This window comes from Pogoniulus pusillus, chromosome 3 (genome assembly GCF_015220805.1).
Source record: "Pogoniulus pusillus isolate bPogPus1 chromosome 3, bPogPus1.pri, whole genome shotgun sequence".
Classification (NCBI taxonomy): domain Eukaryota; kingdom Metazoa; phylum Chordata; class Aves; order Piciformes; family Lybiidae; genus Pogoniulus; species Pogoniulus pusillus.
Genome location: NC_087266.1, coordinates 20924359 through 20936827, shown reverse-complemented (window position 1 = coordinate 20936827; position 12469 = coordinate 20924359). Strand labels below are relative to the sequence as shown.

The following is a 12469-nucleotide window of genomic DNA, read 5'->3' as shown; positions in this document are numbered from 1 at the left end:
AGTAAAACTCAGAGATACGAGATTCTGGATTCAAGACAATGGTTTAGCATAAGCACCGCAGGCGCTAACACTGCTTATGGCAGAGGGGTGATCTCCATGCACAAGCACAATTACAGAGCCAGATTTGAACACCAGATGTTCCCAGTTCCCAAGGTTTAGGTTAACAGCACTTATTTTATGTAAGGAATAGAAAAGAAATGCTCAAAGTTCAAGGACAAATGTACTTGCATGTTCTGTTAAAAAGAAAACCCCACAGTTTTCATGGCACTTTGAAAACACTGTAAAAGCATCATTTATAATCTATTAAAAACATAGCAGATATGATTATTACAGTATAATTATTTGTTTACTACTTCTCCTTCCATCTTAAATACTGAAGTGTGTTTTTCCTGTTTGCCCACTGACACTCACTGCAGAGTTGTTGAAAGAATGAAGACTAAAGACGAGAACTGAGATATGATTAAAATAGAAGCTTCTCTCAGGACTGACAGTTGTGATAAAGGGTGGTAAGCAGAGCTAATTCAAAAGAGGTCTCTCTGATGACCTCAATTTTATGATGTGCTGACTTTCCAGGTAATTAAAAATGGCTGAGGCCCCACTGAATGTGATTGAATCTGGCACATCACAGATGTTTCCAGCAGGGCTATCTTTTTCAGATGACTTTAATGATATTATAAAGTAAGTTATGGTATTACAAAATGTTATTCTCATATAATAACACTATTTGCAGCACTGCTGTAAAAAATCTGATTATTATTTTCTTTATGAGTATCTTCATAAAATTATCTTTCAGGTTGAAAATTGCTATGCCTTTCTTCTGTAGAACTCAAGCACAGAAATTTCAAGTAACTGGCATTCTTTTGTATGTGTTGTACATAGTATCCACTAGTTCAGTATGAAAAGAACCATTCAGGTGAAGAGGGCTTTGCTGACAAGCAGCTCATACCCTTCTCCTCTTGTGACTCATTAGTACAGCGGCTGAACATGCCACAATCTCATCAGAGTCCTCACAACTGAAGTATCATGACTGCATGCCCAGGCTGAGGGAGAGGGGAGAGAGTGTAGACAGTGACATGTTGCACATGTACAATATCTCTTTTAAGAATTACTATTAACAGGTTTGATTCCCTTTCTTCTTCCATTGTTTGCCACAGGCACATCTTTATGGCAGGTGATTTCTGTTTCATGCCTAGCCTCCCAGCTTCCTTGATATACATGCAGGTAAATGAAAGATGATGTAGTGGATGCTCTACCCAGCTCAACATTACATCTTACATTAGCGAGAATTAGCAGAATTAGACTTACAAATAGAGCTCCAGGTGGTCATCTGCGAGGTGTCTGTAACTAGGATAATCATTAATGATGTTTTCATGGTAGCTGGAATTCTGCTGGAGTATGCAGTAACCATGGATGGCAAGTTCAGTTTAGAGATCTCATTGGGCAGACACAGGTCAACAGTGTAGGTGTAAAAATCACCTTTGGTCTTTGCACATAGTGACATAAGCAGCCATGAAAAATATTTCAATGACTGTTCCATACAAGTAGCAGACACAACTCCTATTGATTTTAATGTGTTAAGTGGCACCTCTAAAAAGCCTGAGGCTTTAGAAGAACATTAGCCACCTGACTGGCTTAAGTGAAAGTCAGTTACAACAGTGGACAGAAATCAGACGTGTTCTGAGACACAGCTTATCTGGCAAAAAGGTTGCTAATATCAGTGCATGGGTTTCCTCTCCAGGTACCTGTCTATAACTCACTGGTTTCAGAGGCTAGCAGTCCTTCAAAACAGGAAACCTCTTGTAGCTACTTGGGAGTGCGGCTCTGACTGCCAACACATCCATATGGAAATCATGCCTGACAAATTTGGTGGCTCTTTATGGTGAAGTCACAGCAACAGTGGACAAGGGAAGGGCAAGTGACATCACCTACCTGGACCTGAGTGAGGCATTTGACTCTGTCCCATATGACATCCTGGTCACCAAACTGGAAAAACATGGACTTGATGAGTGGAGCACTGCTGGATAAATAAATGGATGGATGATCACATTCAGAGAGATGTGATCAATGCACAATGTCCTCTTGGAGACCAGTGACAAGTAGCATCCCTCAGGGGTTAGTGCTGGGACCAGTGCTGTTTAACATCTTTGTCAGTGATATGGACAGAGGAATTGAGTGCATCCTCATCAAGTTTGCAGATGACACCAAGCTGTGTGGCACAGTCGACTTGCTAGAGGGCAGGGATGCCATCCAGACGGACCTGGACAGGTTGGAGAGGTGGTCGCAGGCCAAATTCATGACATTCAACAAGGCCAAGTGTAAGGTCCTGCATCTGCATTGTCACAATCCCAAGCACAGATACAGGATGGATGGTGAATGGCTGGAGAGCAGCCCTGAGGAAAAGGACCTGAGAGTCTGGAGTGATGAAAAGCTAAGCATGAGCCAGCAGTGTGCATGTTCAGCCCAGACAGCAGCCTTGTCCTGGACTGCATCAAGAGAAGTGTGGCCAGGAGGGCAAGGGAGGGGATTCTCCTCCTTTACTCTGCTCTCATCAGACCCCACCTGGAGTACTGTGTGCAGTTCTGGAGCCCCCAACACAAGAAGGACATGGAACTGTTAAAGCGAGTCCAGAGGAGGGCCACAAAGATGGTCAGAGGGCTACAAGAGTTGGGGCTCTTCAGCCTGGAGAAGAGAAGGCTTCAAGGAGACCTTCTGGTAGCCTTCCAGTATCTGAAGGGGGCCTACAGGAAGGCTGGAGAGGGACTATTTCCAAGGTCTTGTAATGATAGGATGAGGTGTAATGGGTTTAAACTGGCAGAGGGGAGATTCAAACTAGATATTGGGAAAAGATTCTTTACAGTGAGGATGGTGAAACATTGAAACACTGGAACTGTGGACGCTCCTGCCCTGGAGGTGTTCAAGGCTAGGTTGGATGAAGCCTTGAGCAACCTGTTCAAGTGGGAGGTATTCCTGCCTATGACAGGGGATTGGAAGTAGATGATCTTTGAGGTCCCTTCCAACCTACACCATTCTATGATTCTATGAAACTGGCTCATTAGGAGACCTGAAACTCTATTTCCATCTGTCACCAAACATCCTTCTTACCTCTGGGGTGAGGTGGGGAAACATCTTCCGTGAGAGCAAGACAGAGTCCTGCTGCAGATTCAAAATTATGATGATCTAATTAAGCAGAGGTAAGTATATCTGATAAGGTCGTATGGTCCATAGATAAAATTATATACACCCTGCAGGTGAAGCATTATAATTTGTAAATTAAATTGCAAGGAACAAGATTTTGTAAGAGAAAGCAGATTGTGCTTGGAAAATTCTTTTCACTTTAGGATTAACATTTTCAGGTAAAACCACTACTTAAAAGAAGTTTGTGGTAGCCTTTGCTAATGAGGTATTTTTAAATATCTAAGTAAAAAATGCTTCTGGAAAGACAGTAAGTGTGATGTCTTGTAACATCCAATCCTTCTAAACGATGCCTTTTCACAGATTTAAGTCCATCAAGTGAAGGGAAAGAAATTATTTAAACTTCCAAAAGAAATATTTACCTGAATGCAGTAAAGTATTTGAATGCAAATTTATATCTAGGAAATTAATGCCAGGGCTCATAAAATTACATTGCAGGAGAAATATCTCACTAGTCAGGGAGCAGAGATGCTTTACAAATTGTGAATCATAACCATAGGGTTACTTTTCCATTACGTAATTAATTATTTTCTGACTGACTGGGCTTTTGATTTGCATAATGAATGTAAATAAAAATCACTGTACTTCAATTAGTCTGATGCTATTTTTAGACCATTAGCATGTAAGCGTTAGCATTACAAATATGATTAAGCAATGATTTAGCAAATGTTTTTACCCTGGTTGGCTTTTATACATCTCTTCCCAGATTTCTTTCATAATTCTTACTCATATGACCATAAAACCCCTCAACTTCAGTTTCCAGCCTCTGTCTTACTAGACAATTTAACCCTTGAAAGTACCTGAAGTGTAAAAGGAAATCATATTATCAGTGATGAATGATGAGGACAAATGTATAATGAAGTAGTAGCCATAAGAAAAGGGGATTTGTTGGTTGCCATAGAAGTAAAAACTAAAGGGAATACTTTTTTTCTGAATATATAGATAGGGAGCTACACCAGAAACCAATCACTACAGTAATTTACCTCAACCAAATATTTGGAAGAACTAGAAGAACCTAGAAAAACCTGATATGATTTGGGTTACCCCTGCCTATTGAGGGACTGCAGAGGGTTTGGACTAGATGATCTTTAGAGCTCCCTTCCAACCCAGTACAGACTATCCTTCTATACATCTTAGAATGCCCTCAAATTATCCACAAACAACTAAATATACATTTTTATGCTTTTAAGCTTTGGATATATACATTTAATTAAAATATGAAGCAATGCTTCATTCTATTGAATGCCATGATATTTATTTGTTTAAAATATATCTGTTTTCCTGAGAAATAGTGAAATCTTTTCAGAATATACCCAAAAGCCATTAAGTATACTCATATACAGTTAACTTTATATATATATATATATATGTGTGTGTGTGTATATATATATATATATATATATACATATGTATTTGTAATTGTACTCTGGCAGAAGCTGACTATCTGGAACAATAATATCATTCCTACTATAGTGCTGTTCAAATGCAAGAACAATGGAACAATGTAGATCATTTTTGAACTTGGATGTAAGCTCTCAGTTGAAGAACTGGCAAAATGCAACAAACTGTACTGAAAGTGATTTCCCTCGGGATTTGTGCACAGAAGACACAGTTGCTGGCTGTCAGACATAGGTATATGGCAAATATGAAAGCAAAGGTAGTACTTATTTATGAGTAGTGTATTTGTTATGCATAGTGTACAATTAGTTAATAAACTCCTGTAAGCACATTTCCATTAGGCCTGGGAGATGTGACTACTCAGCTCAGAAACATTGTCTTGAGATTTACAGTTTTGTTCATCTATTTCTTTCTCTTTCCCCAGCCATGGAGATGACAAGAATAGTACCAAAATGACAAAACTATGCATGAGTTACATGGTATCCAAGGACAGAAAAATATACAAGGAATAGAATAATATGCTAAACAACATTCTAAAATGCTATAAGTTACCAGAAAAACATGACTGCAAACATGTCTAAAGAGAGACATCAGTTTTCACAGAGAAACTGCTATTTGATAACTGAGGAGGTAAAAAGATATGTTTGCTGGCATGATACTTTGAATAATATTGGAAGAGGCTACTTACAGTACCTAAGATGGGACCTTTGGAGAAGTTAGCTTTTAGGAAGTTGCTTGTCTAGAGCAGCTAGTTCTATTAGCTCTTGTTATAGATTTCCCACCTACATTTTGGGTCACAAGCTATGTGTCAGAACACAAGCTTCTCTAATGCTGTTTAAAGTTCTTCCTTTTGGGAAGGAAGGAACTTTTTTTTTTTACCCATTACAGCTTTTCTGTGATCACTGTAGAGATGGCAGCTTCAATTTTATGAACCTCAGGAGACGTGACTGAGGTAAATTCTCAACATGCCAAATACACACAAAAGCAGAAAGGCTGTAGCCACTTTTCATGGAGAGCCATGGAAGAGGCAACACTTTCTATAATTTCAAATTAATATATAAAATGTACATAATAATACATGTAATGCTATATTACATATAATACAATCCTAATGATTTTGCTACTCAGCAAGGAATTATGAAGCATTAGTTCAATTCACCTTGAGGAGGATGAAACCTTTATTTATTACATCTACTTACCAAGCTACAAAATAGTTTGGTAGAAATAAGGAGCTGGAATGTGGCTATCTTTTTTTTTTTTTTTTTTTTAATAAACATCAATCTTTGCACAACCAAAAAATCCAGCAAGAAACAGCAAGAAAGGAGGAGACAACCTAGTGATCAAGAAGTTAATCTGGTTATTCTTCCAGGAGTACTTTTAAAATCAAAACTGCAAACCTCAGGTCCCTTCCCCTTGGATGAACTCCCTAAATGCAAGAATAACTTTTTCATTCTTTGCTTGCTCTTCTGGGGTCTCAGAACCCTACAGAAGAACAGATTTGGGGGGGGGAGGGGAAAGAAGAGATATGACTGAGTAGACAGGCACTTGATGTCAAAGATGCACTCCTGCACCTACAACCTGTGTGGGTACTTGACTGTATCAAGCAATTGATTTTTCAAAAAGTAGAGTTCAGACACATTTCTGTTCTCACCAATTACAACCAGTTAATTTTAAGCAGGTACCTTCCCAATGGTCTTTGTCTGAGGAGGATATTTCCTAGATATATCTAAATCTTCCCACTGACTGTAAATATGCCATTGAGATGTTTGTCAGGCATTTATTAACTGTTTTTAGGTCTCCACTAGGCCCTAAAATATCAACAGATTTTGTAAAGGGAAGCTGTGTGTCTTATTTATATATAAGAACTCCAGCAAAGGAATTCAGAAGTAGGCAGTGTTATTTTAAATCCGGGAAAGCTTTAATTCTGAAATGTGTGTTTTGTTGTTACAATTCTTCCTACCAGCTGGAAGCAAGTGCAAGAACATCTCCATTTCTTTAGGAGTGAGTCATGAATCCAATTTATTAGACTGAAAAGGACTCTATATGTTTCCTTCAAATTCCGGAATGAAAAGACAGTGACTGACCACAGTAGAATTGCATTGCTCTGTCTCTATTACTTAGCTATAAAAAGACATGTTCTAACACGTCTCTTTGTTTCCAGTAAAGCAGTCTATCTTGAAATTCAGCATTTAGACAGGAAAGCCAGCAGAATGTGTAATTCAGAGGGCCATTTGTGTCAGCTTTGTTTACAATCCTGCCCTAAATCTGAATGACAGAAAATTAATGTGGCCAGCCTGACACAAGCTGAAAAGTTATGAGCATTAACAGCTTTCCAGTCAGCTCCTTGCAACTTGAAACTGTTTTTGAAGTGGGTGGGTTTTCTTCAAGCAGCATTCCTTACATTCAGTGCTGCATACCATGGCATCATGTTCACATGGCTCAGCAAAACCACGGAAGGGAAAACAGAGGAAAAAATAGCTGGTGATTAATAAATGGTGAAAGTGTGGAAATAAGGCTTGAGGTGAAAACATAGGTTATATTACCTATAACTTGATACACACTAACCTAATCTGAAAATGAAGCATCTTCAAATTTAAAATGGAAAAGTAAAACTTAAAATTGCATTTTAAATTTTCATATTGAAGTGCTTTTCAGGAGGAAGATTCCTATATTTAACAAGGTGAAATGAAAAAGGGTATTTATAATGCATTACAAAATAGCCATTCATTGGTGAACTTGTCTGAGCTCCTCTACAACAGAATGCATGATTTTTTTTTTAACTGACGTTTAAGATTGCCCTTGAAAGTAACCTTTTTCCAGCATGAGCTTTGTAAATTGGTCTTCTCTGCCTACATCTTAACTTAGCATCTGCACTGCAGACAAATGCAGATCCTCCCCTAAATCCCTCCACGGAAACACTGCCATCTCTACTTTCAGACTTAGAATCATAGAATCAACCAGGTTGGAAGAGACCTCCAAGATCATCCAGGCCAACCTAGCACCCAGCCCTAGCCAATCAACTAGACCATGGCACCAAGTGCCTCATCCAGGCTTTTCTTGAAGACTCCCAGGGACGGTGCCTCCACCACCTCCCTGGGCAGCCCATTCCAATGGCAGATCACTCTCTCTGGCAAGAACTTCCTCCTAATATCCAGCCTATACCTACCCTGGCACAACTTGAGACTGTGTGCCCTTGTTCTGTTGCTGGTTGCCTGGGAGAAGAGGCCACCCCCCACCTGGCTACAATGTCCCTTCAGGTAGTTGTAGACAGTAATAAGATCGCCCCTGAGCCTCCTCTTCTCCAGGCTAAACAACCCCAGCTCCCTCAACCTCTCCTCATAGGGTTTGTGTTCCAGGCCCCTCACCAGCTTTGTTGCCCTTCTCTGGACATGTTCCAGCACCTCAACATCTTTCTTGAATTGAGGACCCCAGAACTGGACACAGCACTCAAGGTGTGGCCTGACCAGTGCTGAGTACAGGGGAAGAATAACCTCCCTTGTCCTACTGGCCACACCATTCCTGATGCAGGCCAGGATGCCATTGGCTCTCTTGGCCACCTGGGCACACTGCTGGCTCATCTTCAGCTTACTATCAACCAGTACTCCAGGTCCCTTTCTTCCTGGCTGCTCTCTAGCCACTCAGTCCCCAGCCTATAGTGCTGCTTGGGGTTGTTGTGGCCAAAGTGCAGAACCCTGCACTTGGCCTTGTTAAATCTCATCCCATTGGCCTCTGCCCACCCATCCAGTCTGTCCAGGTCCCTCTGCAGGGCTCTCCTACCTTCCAACAGACCAACACCTGCTCCCAGCTTGGTGTCATCTGCAAACTTACTGATGCTGGACTCAATCCCCTCGTCCAGGTCATCAATAAAGATATTGAACAGGACTGGGCCCAGCACTGATCCTTGGGGAACACCACTAGTGACTGGCTGCCAACTAGATGTGGCACCATTCACAACCACTTGATACAGTTTATGGGTGGTAAAGACAGAAAAAAAAATTAAAGGAATAAGGCAAGGGTAAAGGCCTGGCAGGACATGAGTGAGTGGTGTACATGTTGCACAACTTCATGCTGTGATATTCATCTTTCTTTCTGGGGCTAAGCTAACTCATTTTCTAGAACAGATGTTTAGGAGATCTGGATTTATGACAAACATTGTCACTCAGAAGTGTCAGTGTTGGCTTGGCAATGTGGGTACTCCCACAAACTGTATCCTGGAAGAATTCATGCTTCCCACTATTACAAGTTAATTGAAGACAGAACTGAATGGGATTTTAACCATTACAGGTGAGCTCTGCTAACACATAGCTATTCCAATCAAACCGTGTTTATAGCTGACATGGTAAAAACCACTGAACAGATAAGCCATGAGGTAAAAGCATCCATGCATGAATTAATCTAAATGTTTTGCTCCAAATGATACCCTGTTTCAAAACCAGGTGAAAGATTTGTTGTATACATTCTGAAGCAGTGTGATTGTTTATAAATGAAGTGCAGATAAGAATTTAGAATGTAACATAGCATAATGCATATAGGATAAAACTCTTTGCTTTAAGCCTGTTAACTGACGACACAGTCAAGCAAAGTGACAACCACAGCAAATAACTGATATCTATCCAATTAAAATGTACAGAGAGCTTCTTGACTTTGCAATTACAAAATGTATCAAAATTGAGATAATCATAGGAAATGACAAATTTGCAAGAAGATTAATCTACTCCTTAAAAAATCTGCAATGCAGGATCTTACATATTGGTCAAAGACTATCACATCTAAATTCCAACATAGTAAAAACAGAGTTTTGAAAGCTTTGCCATCATTTGGTCTTCAAATGCCAGCTCAAGGGATTTTACTGTAAGTAAATCTTAAGCATCGAGGATAAAATTCAAAGAAGTATCGTTATAGTCTCTCTCTCATTTGCCATTCTCAGTCTGAAAATTCATCACGATAGACAGTGTTCTTGAAAGCCTTAGTCATCTTCCACTACTCTCTAACACTTTGTGATGGTTTGGGTGTTCCCTCCCCACACACACTTTGGAAATCACCCAGACTAGACTCAGCAGGCTCTGGAAATATGAATGAAGCTTATGTTTACAGCTAGCACAATATACAAGCAGATATTTACAGTATATACAGTTATAGACAGAAATAGACAAGGCAAAAGATAATAGAGAAAACACAACAGCCCTCCCAGAAACCTGAGTCCCCAGAAGGGGCTCTCAACCACCCCTTCGCCTTCCCCCTACCCCTGTAAACCCTATCCCAGTCCCAAGAAAGAATGGAGGTTCGGCCAGGGGGTGGTGAGGAAGTAAAGTGGATTATTTAAAGAAACAGAGGGTGAGGTTAGAAGAGAGATACAGCTCCAAGCTTGCCAGCAGCAGAAGTGAGACTGCTTAATCTATCTTTTGCTTTTTGTTCTTACACATTTCAGCAAGCCTATGAGCAAAGTAGACATCACCATTGTTTTCCCTTCCACAGCCTGTAATCTAATTCTTCTCACCAAAACATTCTAGCTAGCTTCAAACTAGCACACAGTTATCACTAATGGAGAATTAAAAGTAAACAGAGAAATTATGACAGAAAGTATAAAAGGAAAGGTATGAAAAGAAAGAATTGTTAAAGAGATCCTCTTTAATTTCAAATCTTTCTCTAAATTGGGTCATAAAATGAAATATAACATGAGTTTATTAGCTCATCATAACTAACATATTATAAACTAATCTTGCATACTCAAAATTACATAGAATAAAGCATAAAGAAATGCTGTCTGAGAATTAAAGACCTCTGAAACTGAAAGTACTGCTCTTTAGTCATATAGAGCTTTGTGCATTTCCAGATTTTCCTTATTGGCCTCTTTCCTCAGACTGATACTGGCTTGTAAAAATCTTGGCTAATCATAGGTCAGTGACATGCTGCAGCCTTAAGTGTTTCAAATCTTAAAAACAGAATTTTACAGATGAACTTTATACAGCATGTTATGTGGCCATCAGCAATAAATCATTCATAATATATTTCATCAATAAATCATTCATAATACATTTAAAAATTGCAGAACAATGTATAATTTCCCTTTAAATCAATAATTTGTTGTGTAAGCCAGAAAAAAATTTGTAGTAGTTCTCTATATGCTGTTGAAAATTTTCATGTTCAGAAAAATGTGAATATCTATAGCAAACAATATTTAGATATTAAATTTATGTTTCCACATTTAAATTCTTACCTAAGCTGTTTAAAAGCTTCTGCTTTCACAAGTGGTGTTTCTACAGAGTGTTCAAAAAGTGCTCCTTCAGGCCCTGGAAAAAAAAAGAAGAAATACTACATTGCAAACGTTTAATGTAAAAGAAAAAGAAGCTTTGGTTCTATTATTACAGTATTGATTGGAGCAACACAATACATAGGTAAAGTAAAAGTCTGAAGACAACGAAATTGTAAACTACTTGGGACAATAAAATAAATAAATAAGATTTTTACAGTGTAACTTCCACTAGAGTTAGTATAGAGAATTAAAACTCCACAAAGTCTTTGCAAATATTACAGGCTTAACTAATAATATTTTTTTTAGGCTATGCTGCACATAGCAAAACTTATGGCATGTAGCTGCATCAAACATTAGTCAGAAGTTTTCATTGCCAGCTCAGCTGCCCTGTGTCATAGGATGAGGTACAATGAAGATAAAAGTGAATTGCCATTGTTAGATAAGCTGCATAGTTTCTTATAATGCCAGTTGTACAAAACTGCACAGTTTGAAATTTCATGCCTTGTTACAGTGCTTTGTATTGTTACATATAACATAGCTATTACCACCTGGTTTCTTCCATTTGCCTGAAAGACCTCATCTGCTTCTTCCTGATCAGGTGGACTGCAGTATACAACCCTCTCAACCACCCATGCTGATTTGTCCTCTAATATTGATCATAAGCTCTCAGATGGCTCCTCATCCATCCCAGGAGGAGGTGGTGCATCCACACTGCTCTCGCACATGAAGAGCAACTCCCTCTTCAACTTTCATAGGTTCATGGTTTGGGTTGGAAAGGATCTTAAAGATCATCTAGTTCCAACTCCCCTGCCATAGCAGCCTTCCACTAAACCAAGTTGCTCAAGGCCTCATCCAGCATGTCCTTGAACAGCTTCAGGAAGGAGGCATCCATGACCTCCCCAGTCAATCTGTTCCAGTCTTACTGTAAATATTTTGTTTCTAAGACCTAGTCTAAATCCACCCTCCTCCAGCTTAAATCCATCCCATCTCATCCAATCATAACAAGCCTCAGGGTGTTTTTTTGGAAGAGCCTCTCTTCCAGTGAAGCATTTTGAACCTCATGTTTGCAAAGCACCTGCACCATTTGCATGTTATAGTGTGGCATTATTGTAGATACAGTTCTTGAATCTGAAGTGCTGAACCAGCCAGTGCATACTGGAGCAACTCTATGGAACCTAATGGCATGACACTGCTTTACTGCAATTAACCTCTACTCTTAGGTTTTCATTTTGGTAAATTTGCCTGCCATGTCTGTGTCTAACCCCCTTACTTTTTATTTAGTCCACTTGCTATAGACCATACTGTTTCAATTAGTAGAAAGATTGGGGAATGAAATAATATTTTTTGTTAATATTTTACAAAAGTATCACTAATGGCTACTGCAGAATGAAGAAATGCCATACCCTGTCTGAAGAGTAATAATTGGAGTGAAAAAAGGTAAATGAAGCCTTGTAATTTAACTGCTATGAACTTACTCTATTATCTGCTACTGCTGACAAAATAATAAATAGCAGACTTTAAAAGGAAAAGATGCCTTTCAAACTCAGTTGGTGAGTTTTGTCTCCACATTAGACATCACCAGCGTGGGCAGACTCTGAAAAGCCTCATCCTGTGCTCTGCCTGATT

General features: G+C 39.3%; 1 protein-coding gene across 5 annotated transcripts in view; it reads right to left on the bottom strand.

Annotated features, from left to right (window-relative positions):
- Positions 1-12469, bottom strand: part of SGCG (sarcoglycan gamma) — a 163457-nt gene that overhangs the window by 19231 nt on the left and 131757 nt on the right. For all 5 annotated transcript variants that reach the window (XM_064171867.1, XM_064171860.1, XM_064171873.1 and 2 more), the window contains one exon: positions 10808-10880. In XM_064171867.1, the coding sequence (XP_064027937.1) occupies positions 10808-10880 (73 nt within the window). The remainder of the gene's footprint in view (positions 1-10807; positions 10881-12469) is intronic.